Source organism: Lepidochelys kempii, chromosome 7 (genome assembly GCF_965140285.1).
Source record: "Lepidochelys kempii isolate rLepKem1 chromosome 7, rLepKem1.hap1, whole genome shotgun sequence".
In the NCBI taxonomy this organism is placed as follows: Eukaryota; Metazoa; Chordata; order Testudines; family Cheloniidae; genus Lepidochelys; species Lepidochelys kempii.
The window spans coordinates 72,648,932-72,666,489 of record NC_136386.1 but is presented as its reverse complement, the minus strand read 5'-3'; the positions used below and the strand labels follow the sequence as shown (position 1 = coordinate 72,666,489).

Here is a 17,558-nt window from a genome sequence, read left to right as displayed (position 1 = left end):
ACTACAGGTAATTAAGTCAGCATTCGGTCCTAAATGTTCACCATCAACTATACATTTTCAGGTTTCAGAGTAACAGCCGTGTTAGTCTGTATTCGCAAAAAGAAAAGGAGTACTTGTGGCACCTTAGAGACTAACCAATTTATTTGAGCATGAGCTTTCGTGAGCTACAGCTCACTTCATCGGATGCATACCGTGGAATGCATACCACGGTATGCATCCGATGAAGTGAGCTGTAGCTCACGAAAGCTCATGCTCAAATAAATTGGTTAGTCTCTAAGGTGCCACAAGTACTCCTTTTCTTTTTATAAATTTTCAGCAAGTGATATTATGTACAATTCTGTGTTAACATAAGAACATAAGAATGGCCATACTGGGTCAGACCAAAGGTCCATCCAGCCCAGTATCCTGTCTACCAACAGTGGCCAATGCCAGGTGCCCCAGAGGGAGTGAACCTAACAGGTAATGATCTAGTGTTCTCTCTCCTACCATCCATCTCCACCCTCTGACAAACAGAGGCTAGGGATACCACTCCTTACACATCCATCTAATAGCCATTAATGTTACCTTTAGTTTTCAACCACTGATGAGTTTAAGTTGCTGACAAGAGAATTTTGTGTTGTTTTATGCTTCATCAGTTAGTTACGAGTTTAGATAGCAGATCTAAGGATTTAGTTTGTTCATATATATATAACCCTGATCTTTTACACACATTTCAGGTATTGTTGAAGAGTACCAGCTGCCATATTATGACATGGTGCCGAATGATCCATCTTATGAAGATATGAGAGAGGTGGTGTGCGTCAAGCGCCTACGCCCAGTGGTATCTAACAGATGGAATAGCGATGAAGTAAGTACGTCGAAAGGGAGAAATGGGAGGAGTTCAGCTTTAACCCCAATATGTAATAAGGGTATTTTAGTCTTTCCCAAAAGTTTTCTGAAACTGAAGTAGAGTAGGCAACAAAATTAGACATTCTAATGTTTTGAGATATCTCTGACCACAATAAAAATACTAATGTGTGAGAACAACTAGTAGAGCTTTTACCTGCCTGATCTTTTTATGTACCCATCTGAATGGGAAGGAGAACTACCTCACCAGCAACCAACTGCATGGTCACATTCTCACCCCAAACCAGTCTAGAGCTAGGCCTTAGTATTTTCTTGTGTTTTTGAATGGAGCTACAATTTAACATGACATTGTAATGCAATTTATCACACTCAACCTCAGATACCTTTTTCTGTCATACTGGATATATCAGACATTTTCAACACTGGAATATGAGGTGATACTAATGTGTTTGTAGACCTGAGGAGACGATGGTGTAGATCATTAGCGGCCCCATTACTTTTTCATGGAGAGATTTCATTGGTAGTACTGCACAGTTCTTGAGGCCCTGGTCTACACTGGTGGAGGGAATCGATCTAAGTTATGCAACTTCAGCTACATGAATAATGTAGCTGAAGTCGACGTACTTAGATCGACTTACCATGGTGAGTCGACTGCTGCTGCTCCCCCGTCGACTCTGCCTGTGCTTCTCACGGCGTTGGAGTACAGGAGTCGATGGGAGAGTGCTTGGGTGTCAATTTATCGCGTCTAGACTAGACACGATAAATCAATCCCTGCTGGATCGATTGCTGCCTGCCGATCCGGCAGGTAGTGAAAACATACCCCAGGTGTCCTCTGCATGTTCCCACTTATTGGATGCACTGACCGTTCAGCCTGACCAATAGAACTCGAGCTAGAAGTGTTTGTTAGCATGCTCATGTGCCTCCCTCATCTCTCAGCGGGGTCAGGGTTGGGGCTGCCGTCCTGCCCCACAGGGTCGGGGGTCCTGCATATGCAGCAAACAATGATAAATAAGTTGAGAACTACTGAGGTAGATCTATATACAGCTCTGATTACTTATATATTCTATCTTACTTCTTATTAGTGCTGTCAAGCGATTAAAAGAAGTCATCATGATTAATCACACGATTAAAAAAATTAAGTGCCATTAATTGTGCTGTTAAACAGTGATAGAATACCATTTATTTAAATATTTTTGGATGTTTTCTACATTTTCAAATATATCGATTTCAATTACAGCACGGAATACAAAGTGTACCGTGCAAACTTTGTATTTATTTTTTATTATAAATGTTTACACTGTAAAAAACAAAAGAAATAGTATTTTTCAATTCACCTAATACAAGTACTGTAGTGCAATCTCTTTATCATGAAAGTTAAACTTACAAATGTAGAATTATGTACAAAAAAAACCTGCATTCAAAAACAAAACAGTGTAAAACTTTAGAGCCTACACGTCCACTCAGTTCTACTTCTTGTTCAGCCAATCGCTTAGACAAACAAGTTTGTTTACATTTGCAGAAGATAATGCTGCCTGCTTCTTGTTTACAATGTCTCCTGAAAGTGAGAACAAGTATTTGCATGGTACTGTTGTAGCCGGCGTCGCAAGATATTTACATGCCAGATGCGCTAAAGCTTTTATATATCCCTTGATGCTTCAGTCACCATTCCAGAGGACATGCGTCCATGCTGATGACGGGTTCTGCTCGATAACAGTCCAAAGCAGTGCAAACCAATGCATTTTCATTTTCATCATCTGAGTCAGATGCCACCAACAGAAGGTTGATTTTCTTTTTTGGTGGTTCAGGTTCTGTAGTTTCCGCATCGGAGTGTTGCTCTTTTACGACTTCTGAAAGCATGCTCCACACCTCGTCCCTCTCAGATTTTGGAAGACACTTCAGATTCTTAAACCTTGGCTTGAGTGCTGTAGCTATTTAGAAATTTCGCATTGGTATCTTCTTTGCATTTTGTCAAATTTGCTGTGAAAGTGTTCTTAAAACGAACAACATGTGCTGGGCCATCATCTGAAACTGCTATAATATGAAATATATGGCAGAATGCGGATAGAACAGAACAGGAGACATACAATTCTCCCCCAAGAAGTTCAGTCACAAATTTACTTAACGCATTATTTTTTAACGACCGTCTTCAGCATGGAAGCACGTCCTCTGGAACAATGGCTGACGCATGACAAGGTATATGAATCTTTAGTGCATCTGGCACGTAAATATCTTGCTACGCCAGCTACAACAGTGCCATGAGAACACCTGTTCTCACTTTCAGGTGTCATAATTAAGAAGTGGGCAGCATTATCTCCCGTAAATGTAAAGAACGTTGTTTTTCTTAGCGATTGGCTAAACAAGAAGTAGAAGTCGGTGGACTTGCAGGCTCTAAAGTTTTACATGGTTTTTGAGTGCCGTTATGTAACAAAAAAACCTACATTTGTAAGTTACACTATCATGATAAAGCGATTGCACTACAGTACTTGTATGAGGTGAATTGAAAAATACTATTTCTTTTGTTTATCCTTTTTACAGTGCAAATATTTGTAATAAAAAATAATATAAAGTGAGCATTACACTTTGTATTCTGTGTTGTAATTGAAATGGATATATTTGAAAATGTAGAAAAACATCCAAAATATTTAATAAATTCCAATTGATATTCTATTGTTTAACAGCATGACAAATCAAAAATGTTCTAATCGCGATTTTTTTAGTTAATCGCATGAATTAACTGTGATTAATCAACAGCCCTACTTATTATATCTTAAAAGAGTTGGTCTCTGTCACCAGTCAAGGTTCATCTTGCAGCAATTTCAGTTTACTATGTCCCTGTGGATAGTAAATTAGTTTTTACTCATGATGTGAAGATTCTTGAAAGGTCTTAATAATCTATATCCACCAGTTAGATATCCTATACCATCTTTGAATTTAAACATAGTGCTTACACAGTTAATGAAACATTCATTTGAACTGTGAGAATCTGTACACTGTTCTCTTTATCTATTAAGACAGTCATCTTGATAGCTGTCTCTTCTGCAAGGTGCATAAGTGAATTACAAGTGATAATGCGTACCCACCATTTACTGTCTTTGATAAGGATAAAGGAATTCTCTGTACACACCCAAGATTCTTATATTTTACTATAAATCTGTTACCAGCTTTTTTCCCCGAACCTCACACTCAAGATGAGGAGGCTGGATTTCATGTGCTAGAAGTTAGAAGGGCTTTAGTTTTAATTTAATTAGAACTAAGCATTTTCAACAATCTCCCAATTTCTTTATTTCTTATGAAAAGAGGAATAACGGGAGAGTGGTCACTGAACAAATTCTTTCAAGATGAGTTAGGCCAGGGGTCCCCAATGCAGTGCCCGCGAGCTCAATGGCACCCGCCGGGGCAGTTGTGTGCACCCGCAGGACACCGCGCTGCCAAAATGCTGCCACCGAGCGCTGTCGCCGGAGAACTGCCCGCCGAAATGCCACAGAGAAGCATTGCCGTTTCTCAGTGGCATTTAGGCGGCGATGCTGCTTGCTGCTGCCACATCTCGGCGGCATTTCGGTGGTGGGGTGTCTGGTGCCTGCCACAGTCTTCTGGGAATAGGAATATGCTATTCCCACAGAAAGGTTGGGAGCCACTGCGTTAGGCTATGTATTGATGAATACATACATTAAGCTGATGAATTCCTGTCTTCCTGAAGGAATTAGAGCTCGTTGTACTAGATTAGAAGCAGTTTCTGTGGTATTCGCTAGACATATTCCTTAATAGAATCATAAAGAGTAACAATGTGGCGTACAATCCACACTTTTACTAGGAACTACTCATTATAGATTTAAAACCTAGATCAGATGCAAAATTTGGCAATGCAGTTCTCGTTTTATTGGGATTCCATGTTCCCACCATCCTGGGTTAGAATTACCGCAGTTAAACTGTGCTGTAGGTGGGAATATGCAGATAGTCGAAGAAGAAAAGAAGGTTACTTACTTGTAACTGGAGTTGTTCGGCATGGACTCTCCATATTCACACAGTCTGCACACCTTTCCTCTCTGCCTTGGAGTCCTACTCTCAGAGGACCTGAAGTCATGGGAGGAGGACCTCAGGGAGCTAGCCACCATACCCGTTTTATATCCTTGCCATGGAAGGTTTAATGTTCACTGGTGGGAGCGCTGAGGGACAGGCATGAGCGCTCCAGAGAACACTGCTGGCTAGCGTTCTACTGTTCAGGCTGTGCTGGTCGGAGCATCCCATGAGTGGGAATATGCATAGTCCATCTCAAAGAACTCCAGATACAAGTAAGTAACCTTCATTTTCCTTTTTACTCAGAGAGATCTCAAATAGAGTATTATTTGGTTTTGCATTGTTCCTGTTATCATTGTGTACCTGAGATCATTACGAGAATTAGTTTCAGAGTAGCAGCCATGTTAGTCTGTATCCGCAAAAAGAAAAGGAGTACTTGTGGCACCTTAGAGACTAACAAATTTTTTTGAGTATAAGCTTTCGTGATGTTTGACTATGTAGACTCCCTCCTCAGGCCCTAGTCTACCAGCACTCCTAGCTATCTTCGAGACACCACTGATTTCCTGAGGAAACTACAATCCATCAGTGATCTTCCTGAAAACACCACCCTAGCCACTATGTATGTAGAAGCCCTCTACACCAACATTCCACACAAAGATGGACTACAAGTTGTCAGGAACAGTATCCCCAATAATGTCACGGCAAACCTGGTGGCTGAAGTTTGTGACTTTGTCCTCACCGATAACTATTTCACATTTGGGGACAATGTATACCTTCAAATCAGGAGCACTGCTATGGGTACCCGCAGGGCCCCACAGTATGCCAACATTTTTATGGCTGACTTAGAACAACGCTTCCTCAGCTGTCGTCCCCTAACGCCCCTACTCTACTTGCGCTACATTGATCTGCATCATCTGAGGCCATGGAAAAGAAGCCCTTGAGGAATTCCACCATCAACCTCAGCCTGGACCAGTCCACACAAGAGATCCACTTCCTGGACACTACGGTGCTAATAAGCAATGGTTACATAAACACCACCCTATACCAGAAACCTACTGACTGCTATACTTACCTACATGCCTCCAGCTTTCATCCAGACCACACCACACGATCCATTGTCTACAGCCAAGCTCTATGATACAACCGCATTTGCTCCAACCCCTCAGACACAGACAAACACCTACAAGATCTCTGTCAAGCGTTTTTACAACTATAATACCCACCTGCTGAAGTGAAGAAACAGATTGACAGAGCCAGAAGAGTACCCAGAAGTTACCTACTACAGGACAGGCCCAACAAGGAAAATAACAGAACACCACTAGCCGTCACCTTCAGCCCCCAGCTAAAACCTCTCCAGCCCATCATCAAGGATCTACAACCTATCCTGAAGGACGACCCATCACTCTCACAGATCTTGGGAGACAGGCCAGTCCTTGCTTACAGACAGCCCCCCAACCTGAAACAAATACTCACCAGCAACCACACACCACACAACAAAACCACTAACCCAGGAACCTATCCTTGCAACAAAGCCCGTTGCCAACTGTGTCCACATATCTATTCAGGGGATACCATCATAGGGCCTAATCACATCAGCCACACTATCAGAGGCTCGTTCACCTGTACATCTACCAATGTGATATATGCCATCATGTGCCAGCAATGCTCCTCTGCAATGTACATTGGCCAAACCGGACAGTCTCTACATAAAAGAATAAATGAACACAAATCAGACATCAAGAATTATTCAAAAAACAGTTGGAAAACGCTTCAGTCTCTCTGGTCACCCGATTACAGACCTAAAAGTTGCAATTCTTCTACAAAAAAACTTCAAAAACAGACTCCAACGAGAGGCTGCTGAATTGGAATTAATTTGCAAACTGGACACCATTACATTAGGCTTGAATGAAGACTGGGAGCGGATGTGTCATTACACAAAGTAAAACTATTTCCCCATGTTCCTCTCCCCCCTCGGTTCCTCACACATTCTTGTCAACTGCTGGAAATGGCCCACCTTGATTATCACTACAGAAGGGTTTTTTTCTCTCCTACTGGTAATAGCTCACTTTACCTGATCACTCTCGTTACAGTGTGTATGGTAACACCCATTGGTTCATGTTCTCTGTGTATATAAAATCTCCCCAGTGTATTTTCCACTGCATGCATCCAATGAAGTGAGCTGTAGCTCACAAAAGCATATGCTCAAATAAATTTGTTATTCTCTAAGGTGCCACAAGTACTCCTTTTCTTTTTAGGAGAATTAGTGATATTCTAGGGTCAGTATCCCAGAAGAAGGTGAAATAATAATGGGATTAAAATGCCCATTTATTAAGGGTCACAGTAGCTCATGCTACATAATTTCCAATGTTTAGTATGAAAGTAGTGCTAGTTCAGATATGCTGCTATATATTGAAGCCCTGAACACTGGCAGGCAAGTCACGTGGGACTGAAGCCCCGAGACCACCCCTCCCTTCTGGGCAGAAGCCAGAGGAGATGGAGGGGGGCGCACCTGGGCTTACGTGCCCCCCCCAGATTTTTGCCATGATTTGCTGGCCCCGCTTGGGCATATGGTGTCATCGGGTCCCCTCTCTGCACAGCAGCTGCTGGAGCCGGCAAGCTGGGAGCTGGAGGCATGGGGAGAGGCAGTGACAAACAGCTGGGAGCTGCAGAGAGAGCTGCGGCTTTTTCTGCTGCCTCTCCTCATGGAGCTAAAGCAGTGGCCTTTTCCTACAGCTCCCAGCTGTTTGCTGTTTCCTCTCCACGTGGAGCTAGCACCTAGGATCTGCTGGAATGTGCCACTGAAGGTAGGAGGGAGGGCATGCCGCATGACTCAAGCTGTTGGGAGCAGGGGAACCTTTATTGTGGACACACACACACACACACCCCCCATACTCTCAGCAGGCACCAGTCATTTCTGGCAGAAGCCTCTAGCCCCACCACGCTGCTGCAGTGCAGAAGTCCTTCACACACACCCCTACAGTTTTGGTGGGCTCCTTCAGCCACACTTTAACTGTAAAAGAGCCGCATGCAGCTCACGAGGCGCAGTTTGGCCATCCCTGTTACATTAATTTGCTGTTTAAGAGGCACACAAATTTGTGTTCAAAATTCTGCATTTATTTTCAAAGTGCTTGAAATTGAGTAAACCTTTTAAGGTAGGGTTCCAAAGACTGTTGGCAGTCTTCAAATGTTTACTATTTGAAGACTGTCACACATTTTCCCAAATTGGTGTGAATTACCTTACACTGTGATCAAGATTAAAAAATGCATATATTTTATTGTCAATTCAGCATTACTATGTAATAAACATTCTCCCAAGAGGTGCAAGGTTTTTTATCATTCTATGTAATTATGGATTAAACCGGAATATATGGTCTTTAAATGGATATTATTGATGTTGGAAGATAAGTAATATAATCTACCTGCTTCAAATAACAGCTATATGCATGCTATATTACTACTTTTCCCACCCTGTCAGAGATTGTTCATTTCTTTTGGAAATGCCCTAATTTCTCCCAGTTCACTTGTCACCCAATCAGACCTTTTGTCATGCCAACCTTCCCTCTGGTGAGAAACATCGGATACACCGTATGACACCTCATTACTCTGCTATAGGATGTTAGCCTGACCCACTGAAACTTTATAGTCCTCTTCCATTTTTGAATTCAGGCAGTAAATTGAAAAGAATACTGAGCTCTTAAAAACAAAAGAAAGAGCACCAGTTTGTTGTTGCATTGTAACTAAGGCACACTTTCTAAATCAGATCAGTGTTGGAGATATCAATGTTACTTTATTCAGGTGAAATAATTGACAAAGGATATTGTAAATAAATCAACAGAATATTGAAAAAAAATTAAGCTTTTTGGCCTACGTGCTTCACCAGAGTCCTTCTTAAAACTTGTACCATTTCAACTGTCAGTCATTATTGTTTACAATAGTATCCTTTTGTTTTTTAATTTCCAGTGTTTAAGAGCAGTGTTGAAGTTAATGTCTGAATGCTGGGCCCACAATCCTGCCTCTAGACTTACAGCTTTGAGGATCAAGAAGACACTTGCCAAGATGGTTGAATCACAAGATGTAAAGATTTGACAGAATAATATAGTACTGAGGAGCAGAGTTGGACTCCTAGAACTTTTCACCCTGATAAGGGTGGGAACTAAGTGGGAAGAAGAAGCAACTGAGATTCAGTCCACTTCCTCATCTTACTTTTACAGGCTGCTAATATTAAATCTTTCAGTACTTTGTAGAATATAATGCTGAAAGTCTCTGTACACTACATGCTACATATATGGACAGCCTTGTTTTAAATATGCGTATCATTTTTGTTTTAAGCTGCATTGAGACTTCAGTCACACTTAGTGAGTCTCCAGTGAAACTCTGGGTACTAAATTGCATGTTCAGAGTACAGTGCTTTCTGTGAAAGCCTTAAGAAGCTAAATGGATTCAACAGAGATGGAGAAATATAAGCTTTTTGCCTTCTACCTGATAAAAACCTAGTTGGTTCATACCAAGTCTTTTTGAAATAGCCTGTAGGTTAGGAATCTGTTTGAGATACTACTCAGTTTAACAGTTCCTATGCCTTTTATGGGTCTTTTATGTGTGTGCCAGGATTCTTTGACTGCCATTTGGGATAGATCATTTAAATTCACAGAAAGACTTATGGTCAGGGCCCCGTATGTTCCCTGATTCCACAGTTACAGGATTTGCCACAGAATTCATCCCTCGACACAGAATTGTGCTCCAGAATCTCAATTTTCATGTTGAAATAATTACGTTTCTGTGCTGTTTAGGTTGCAAAGAGAACCTCAGAAATGTGAACAGTGTAAACCAATATCCATCTGAGGGCTTGTCTACACGGTGCAGCAATGCATACACTAGAGGGGTGTGATTTCTAAAGTATACTGACGGATCCATGTAGACCCTGCTGGCACACACTATAAGTTCCCCTAGGGTGCTTCATATACATGCTGCTTGTTAACATGCACTAGGAAACTTCTTAGTGCATTCCAGCAGGGTTGTTGCAGGCCAGTAAGTGTGCAGCACATAAGTGCACTTCATAGAAATCACACTTCTCTAGTGTGCATTGCCTTGCTGTGGAGACAAGCCCTGAGTCTGCGAAGAGCCTGAAACAGTGACTGAGAGGTGTGATCTGCCTCAGTCATCTCACTTGGGGCCCAGTATGCTCCATGATTGTGTGGTTGTGGAATTTGGCTTTTTTCGAGGCACCACAGAAGTCAGCATTTTTGTTATAGACTGCACCATTTTGCAGCAACCAGACCTTTGGCTTTCTGTTTTGCCTCTCTGCCCTGCTGGGACCTGTCTGCAGCTGCTTCATGCTTTACATCTTTCCCCATGAGAGGGAATTAAATGGATTGCACTGCATGCTCCTTTCACTATTCTATAGAACCAGACAGGAGGGGAGGTCTGAGAGCCAGAGCTGGAGTCCAGTTTGCAAATAGGGCCCACTCACAGAAGTGCAGGCTGGGCAGCTAGGAAACTGAGAGAATACAGTGTCATCCAAGACCTGGGGAACTGAGATGAACAGCTGAAGCTGACTGACATGCATGAGGCAGGCAAGGGAGATTCTGAGCTAGATCACCTTAACAGCATCGTTACTGCTGAAGATCTTAGAGCTGGGCCATCTAGAGGACACAATGAAAAAACATAATCAAATACTGTCATTCCTGAAAATCGTCACTGACGAATGGTAAATCAGTGAGTATTTTCAACTGAATCGGATGTGTGTTGTTGGGTATGGGAGAAATGGGATTGAAAGGTATTTTAATGTTAATAAATTAACATTGCTGCAGGATTTGGTCAAGGGTTTCTGTATAATACGCAGTGCTGTGCGTATGATTCTGTACTGCAGTGACTGGCTAGTTATATGAAAGCCATTTGGCTTGCACAGGAAATCAAATTTCTGCTGTTTTTTTGGTTGATCAAGACAGGTTTGTATAAAAGGCAAAAAAAACTAAAATGGTTAGTGTAAAGTTGGGCCATTAGTTATATACCATTAATTTTGTCACTATCAGTTTGAAGTCAGAAAAAGCAACATAACTCAAGTTTAAACTCCAATGCTGTGAATCTTGCTGAAGATTAAAAACACAATATTGGAACAGTTCAGTTAAACCTAATTTAAGTGCCTCTAACCTTGTACTGTAACCTTGTTCTAGATAATTTTAAAAAGGGAAGGTATTTATATAGTGTGTAATGTGCTCTATTTTAAAACACCTGGTCATAGGTAAATGTGCACACACATGCTATAGCTCAGATTTGGAGGGGGAAAAATTTTTGGAAAAATGTTGACATTCGTCAGACATAGTGATTTCATATTAAGATTTTTGATAAATTATCTGTCGTCTTAAAATGGGTACATGGAGACTGCTTTGAAATTGTGTTAAAATGTCCTTTGAAAATACAATAGAAAATGTAACTTAATGAAGTTCCAATATGCATTTGTGAACAACTGCAAATAACTATCTAACACTGGGTTTTTTCACTTCTGTTCCATAGTTTGCAAAAAGTAAGTGGTCAGGCAAAAGACTGCAGAATTTTTTATTTTCTGTTGTGATGTACAGACGTTATTTAACAATGCTACATATTTTATAGAAAACTAGTTATTTCAGGGGACATTTCTTTTTTAAAATAAAGTCATTACTTTTGTTCATTAAAGCCTTTAAGTATTAATATGTATTCTGGTTGAACAATTCCTGGGTGTGTCAAATATAATTTTAACTTATTTGAAGACAGCAGTAGACAATAGTGTGCCACAATTCTTATGAAAAAAAGGGCTTTAAAATTTTTTTCCGTCCATTGTCAAGAAAGATATAAGATGAGGCTGAAGTTGTTAAGCATGTCTTTGTGCATTAGTTTGCCCAGTGCTCCTGGGGGAGTTCTGTGCCAAAAAATTAAAAATTCTGCACACACTATTTTAAAACTCTGCAAAATTCTGCATATTTTATTTGTTAATATAACGCAATATAATCACGCTGGTTTCAATTATTTTGGTAATTTATTTAAACTACAATACAATGGATGGAGAATGGGAGTGGGGAGCATTGGAGGAAATCCCCAAGCCCGCAATGTCTAGTAGTAATGTAGCTAGTATTGACCCTTTACTTCTAATTATTAATCAACAAATATATGCAGCCATATGCTCAGTGTTACATCACAGGCAACTGAAGAGCAAGTGAGGGCTCACACTCACAATTTATATTGGCTACTGACCATCTCCAGGAAGGTCAGTAGAAACAGTTCATAGAGCCCATTTTCATAGGAAAATTTTTCAGTCAAAAAATTTAGACCAGTTCTAATCACTAAAGCACCATAAACATTTATAAGGCCATACTGTCCTTTACAATAAGGCTTCTTTACACCACTTTGGGAATATAAAGGAGCCTTAAATTTTTTACACCTGTTTTATACTCCTGGGGAATTTACTAAGAACAATGGGAACAATTCACTAAGCAGGCAGGCTGCTACTTTCTACTCTGCCTGTGGGAACAGAGCCTGCCCCACACCTGTCTTCTCAGAAACACCTCAAAGCCCTGCCCCTTCACACTGAGCATTCCGCAATAGCGAACGAGAGGGACAGAGTGTATCTTTCTCTCTCACACATGACTGCCCAGCCCTCCCACCCCAGCTGTGATTTACATCTCTATCGGCTGCTCTGGGCACTCAAACTAGCGTGCCTGCACTTCTGGGGAGGGGCATGTGACTGCTCTTGCGGCTTCCCTTTACTTCCCCATCAGAAGTCATTCTTCTGTAGGGAAGCAAAGAAATCTGCGGGGACCATGAATTCTGCGCATGCGCAGTGACGTAGAATTCCCCCAAAAGTAGCACAGGTAGTTGAAAAATATTTGGCATGAGTAATGAAATCAATCATTTAGAATAAGTTGCTTCCACCCACCCACCACCCTGGGTTTTTAACAATAAAAAGGGAAATGTTTATGCACATGTCCCATAAGCTTGCTCTTTCAGAACTTGGAGTTTTTTTTAACTTAATCCAATAAAGTGCCATGTGAATTATACATCTTTATTAGCTACAATTTGTTTGCTGACGTTTAATCTTGACATGATTTTTCTGAAGTCTTTAAGGAAAACAGTTGGTGGTAGTCTAAATAAAGCGACAGAAATGTAAAAATGAAACACCATTTTTAATTATTCATTGATTTCCCTCCCATCCCAAATATTTATTGCTTAAGTTTTTGCAAGGCAAAATGTTGGTGATACTGAGGGTATGTCTACATTGCAATTAGACACCTGTGGCTGGCCCATGCCAGATGACTCAGGCTCCTGGGGCTCAGGCTAAGGGGCTGTTTAATTGCACTATAGATGTTTGAGTTCGAGCTGCAGTCTGAGCTCAGGGACCCTCCCACCTCGCAGAGTCCTAGAGCCCAGGTGCCAGCCTGAGCCTGAATGTCTACACTGCAGTTAAACAACCCCTTAGCCTGAATCAGCTGGCATGGACCAGCCATGGGTTTTTAATTGTAGTTTAGACATACTCTGAATAAATACCTTAACACTTTAAAAGGCTTTACAGAAAACACTTTTACATAAAGTAAATCCACTGAGCTGGGTTTTCTGTTGGGTTTGGGGGAGGAGGAAGAAAGAGGTGGAGGGGGACTTACACCTAAATTCTAAAAAGTGGTTGCCTAGTTGGGCTCCAAAATCTGTTTTAGGCACCTCAATAAAAGGCCTTATAGTCTCAAATCCTGAGTATTTCATTGGCTCAATTGAGAGCTGGTAGGTGCTCAGTACTTCTGAAAATCAGTAAATTAAGGCCCTAATTCAGTAAAGCACTTAAGCACGTGCTTAAGTCCTATGTGAAGTAACTTGCAAAATCGGGGCCTAAATATGAGTTTAGGCTCATAGCTTTAGATACCCATTTCTTAAAATCTTGACATTAATCTTAGCAAATGTATTAAATAAAAATATTTTTGTACTTAATGCAGACTTAAGTCAAGTTGTGTTGCCTTATAAGGATTCCAAAGCCTTTTAAAGGAGTATCAGACTCCTTCATCCGAAGTGAGTGATCATCTCATTTTGTTGGTCAAACTTACTTCAGTAATTATTTATCAACCAGTATTTAAAAAAAGAGAGAGAGAGAGGATGCCTGGCAAATATCTTTTAAATGTAATGTGTAGAGTATGCCTTGTGAACATGGTCTGTGCCTTGGAACCAATTAAGCAGTTGCATATGGAGATTTGTATTGTCTCGCATGTTCTACCTTGCTTTAGTTGGATGGAAAGTAACTTGCATCTTTGAGATAATTGAGGCCATTGTATTCAGTGAGAGTAAGGAAACATTTACATTCCTGATTAACTTGTAAATTCCTAAAGGAATATGATGTTTCTAGGAATGAATGCAGGCTTTCGTTTTGGGTTTTACTGTTTGCTTATCTTAGAATTTTTCTTTAAGAATGAGTATCTTGAAAACCCAAATTAGATAAGTGATATACAACTTCTGTAGGCCTCTAATCAGCTTTCAAGGTAGATATTTTTGAAAGTACGAGACTTTAAAATCTTGGAAAACTGTCAGTTTCATTTGTATGTACCATATTTTCCTTAATTATTTCCTTTACATTTTTAAATTATATTATCTTTAAGTGTTGATATTAAAATGCAGAATGAATCTTTAACTGTTACCTCCTCAGTAAGCCTAGAATCAAATTTTAGGACGTCATCTAAATGACCACTGAATGTGCTATAAAATTAATTCTTTGGATACAAATCAGCTATATTGTCTTCACATACTATATTTTAAATTAAATTAACAGACTAAAACCATTTGAAGAGTAAAAATGTCACTTAAGTTTAAAATTAAAAACCTTTTTTGGTTACTGTAATAATGTTTAAAGGGAAGTAATATTTATCTTTTATTTTGGTTAGATAGGAAATGATTTAGCAGTTCTCCATTGTTGTGACAGTGCTTCTGTAAGAAGTCAGAGGACACAATCCTGCTTCCACTGGGTGTACCCCCCATGTAGGGGTGATATAATGTTATATAATACAGAGCTTTATGGAGTTCACAGTATAGTAGCCATGGTTTAATAGTTATCACAAAGTTGGAGTAAATACTGTTTTACTTAATTTGTTCAACAAATCTCATGTAATTGTTGCCTTGTTCTATATTATCCTTGAATGCAATTAAGTCCACATACTGTAGTGATGTTTGTGCTCTGACCTACCCATGCCCAACATGAAATGTATTATATTGTATACAAAAATAACATTGTAGTTCACTTAGAGAAGATGTAAATAAAAATGAGAGAAGGGCAAAACAAGCAGAATGATTACATTCTTGTGTTTGTTATATGCCAAAAGTGTAGAATAATCTTTTAAAATGTAACACACTAATGTACCTTGTACAGCATCTGATTTAAAAGGTGCCTTAAGTTTACCATGAATGCTTTTTTCTGTACACAGATTATGTCCAATGTATCATTTTTAAGTAAATAACCTTATTTTAGTACATATTAGTAATGTGTTTTGTATTACTATAAGACTTCATGAGTATGTACTACCTTGGAAACTGTTAATGCATAACCAAGTACTTCTCTGCTTTTAAAATACTGTATTTGGTTCAGTCTTTAAATCATTGGATAAGTTAACAATTAACAGCTTTAATCATCTTCCTTAGTGATGCTCAAAGTTGTTTGGTGGACTATCATCAATCATCCAGTGCCTTAAATGTGGGCACAATACTAAAATCAGTATTCTTCTTCTTAAATTTTCTCCTTGGTTCGTATTGGAAGAAGAACAAAGCCAGCTTTTAATAAACTGCTTTGCTTGATTATTTGTGTTTGGGGATAGACCTTTTATGTATATGTTGCCTATAAAGGTAAAGATCTATTTGACTTTGAATTCACACAAACTCTTATTGCCAGTACAAATAACTAGGGCTGTCAATTAATCACAGTTAACTTATGCGATTAACTCAAAAAAATTAACTGTTATTACAAAAATTAATCGCGATTAATCACACTGTTAAACAATAAGATGCCAATTGAAATGTATTAAATATTTGTGGATGTTTTTCTATATTTTCAAATATATTGATTTCTATTACAACACAGAATACAAAGTGTACAGTGCTCACTTTATATTATTTTTATTACAAATATTTGCACTGTAAAAATGATAAAAGCAATAGTATTTTTCAGTTCACGTCATACAAATACTGTACTGCAATCTCTATTGTGAAAGTGTAACTTACAAATGTAGATTTTTTTTGATACATGACTGCACTCAAAAACAAAACAATGTAAAACTTTTGCGCCTACAAGTCCACTCAGTCGTACTTCTTGTTCAACCAATCGCTAAGACAGATAAGTTTGTTTACATTTACAGGAGATAATGCTGCCTGCTTCTTATTTACAATGTCTCCTGAAAGTGAGAACAGGCATTTGCATGGCACTGTTGTAGCTGTTGTTGCAAAGTATTTACGTGCCAGATATGCTAAACATTCATATGCCCCGTCATGCTTCAGACACCATTCTGGAGGACATTCTTCCATGCTGATGTTGTTTGTTAAAAAAATAGTGCATTAATTAGATTTGTGACTGAACTCCTTGGGGGAGAATTGTACATCCCCATCTCTGTTTTACCCGCATTCTGCCATATATTTCATGTTACAGTAGTCTCAGATGATGACCCAGTACATGTTGTTTGATTTAGGAACACTCACACTGCAGATTTGACAAAATGCAAAGGTACCAATGTGAGATTTCTAAAAATAGCTACAGCACTTGACCGAAGGTTTAAGCATCTGTAGTGCCTTCCAAAATCTGAGCGGGACAAGGTGTTGAGCATGCTTTTAGAAGTCTTAAAAGAGTAACACTCAGATGCGGAAACTACAGAACCCGAACCACCAAAACAGAAAATCGACCTGCTGGTGGCATCTGACTCAGATGATGAAAATGAAACTGCATCAGTCCGCTCTGCTTTGCATCATTATCGAGCAGAACCTGTCATCAGCGTGGATGCATCTCCTCTGGAATGGTGGTTGAAGTATGAAGGGACATATGAATCTTTTGCGCATCTGGTATGTAAATATCTTGCGACACCGGCTACAACAGTGCCAAGCAAACACCTGTTCTTACTTTCAGGTGACATTGTAAACAAGAAGCTGGCACCATTCTCTCCTGCAAATGTAACCAAACGTGTTTGTCTGAGCGATTGGCTGAAGTAGGACTGAGTGGACTTGTAGGCTCTAAAGTTTTATATTGTTTTATTTTTGAATGTAGTTATTTTTTGTACATAATTCTACATTTGTAAGTTCAACTTCCATGATAAAGAGAGGTTTCAGAGTAGCAGCCGTGTTAGTCTGTATTCGCAAAAAGAAAAGAAGTACTTGTGGCACCTTAGAGACTAACAAATTTATTTGAGCATGAGCTTTTGTAAGCTACTCAATTTGTTAGTCTCTAAGGCGCCACATGTACTCCTTTTCTTTATGATAGAGAGTGCACTAAAGTACTTATATTAGGTGAATTGAAAATACTGTTGCTTTTGTTTTTTACAGTGCAAATATTTGTAATCAAAAATAAATATAAAGTGAGCACTGTACACTTTGTATTCTGTGTTGTAATTGAAATCAATATATTTGAAAATGTAAAAAACATTCAAAAATATTTAAATAAATGGTATTCTATTGTTTAACAGCACGATTAATCGCGATTAATTTTTGTAATTGTTTGACAG

General features: G+C 39.4%; 1 protein-coding gene across 1 annotated transcript in view; it reads left to right on the top strand.

The window, feature by feature from the left end:
• Positions 1 to 15,309, top strand: part of BMPR1A (bone morphogenetic protein receptor type 1A) — a 172,012-nt gene extending 156,703 nt beyond the window's left edge. The window contains exons 12-13 of the mRNA XM_073353348.2: positions 717 to 847; positions 8,821 to 15,309. Of these exons, the coding sequence (XP_073209449.1) occupies positions 717 to 847; positions 8,821 to 8,946 (257 nt within the window). The 3' untranslated portion in view covers positions 8,947 to 15,309. The remainder of the gene's footprint in view (positions 1 to 716; positions 848 to 8,820) is intronic.
• Positions 15,310 to 17,558: the final 2,249 nt, after the last annotated feature.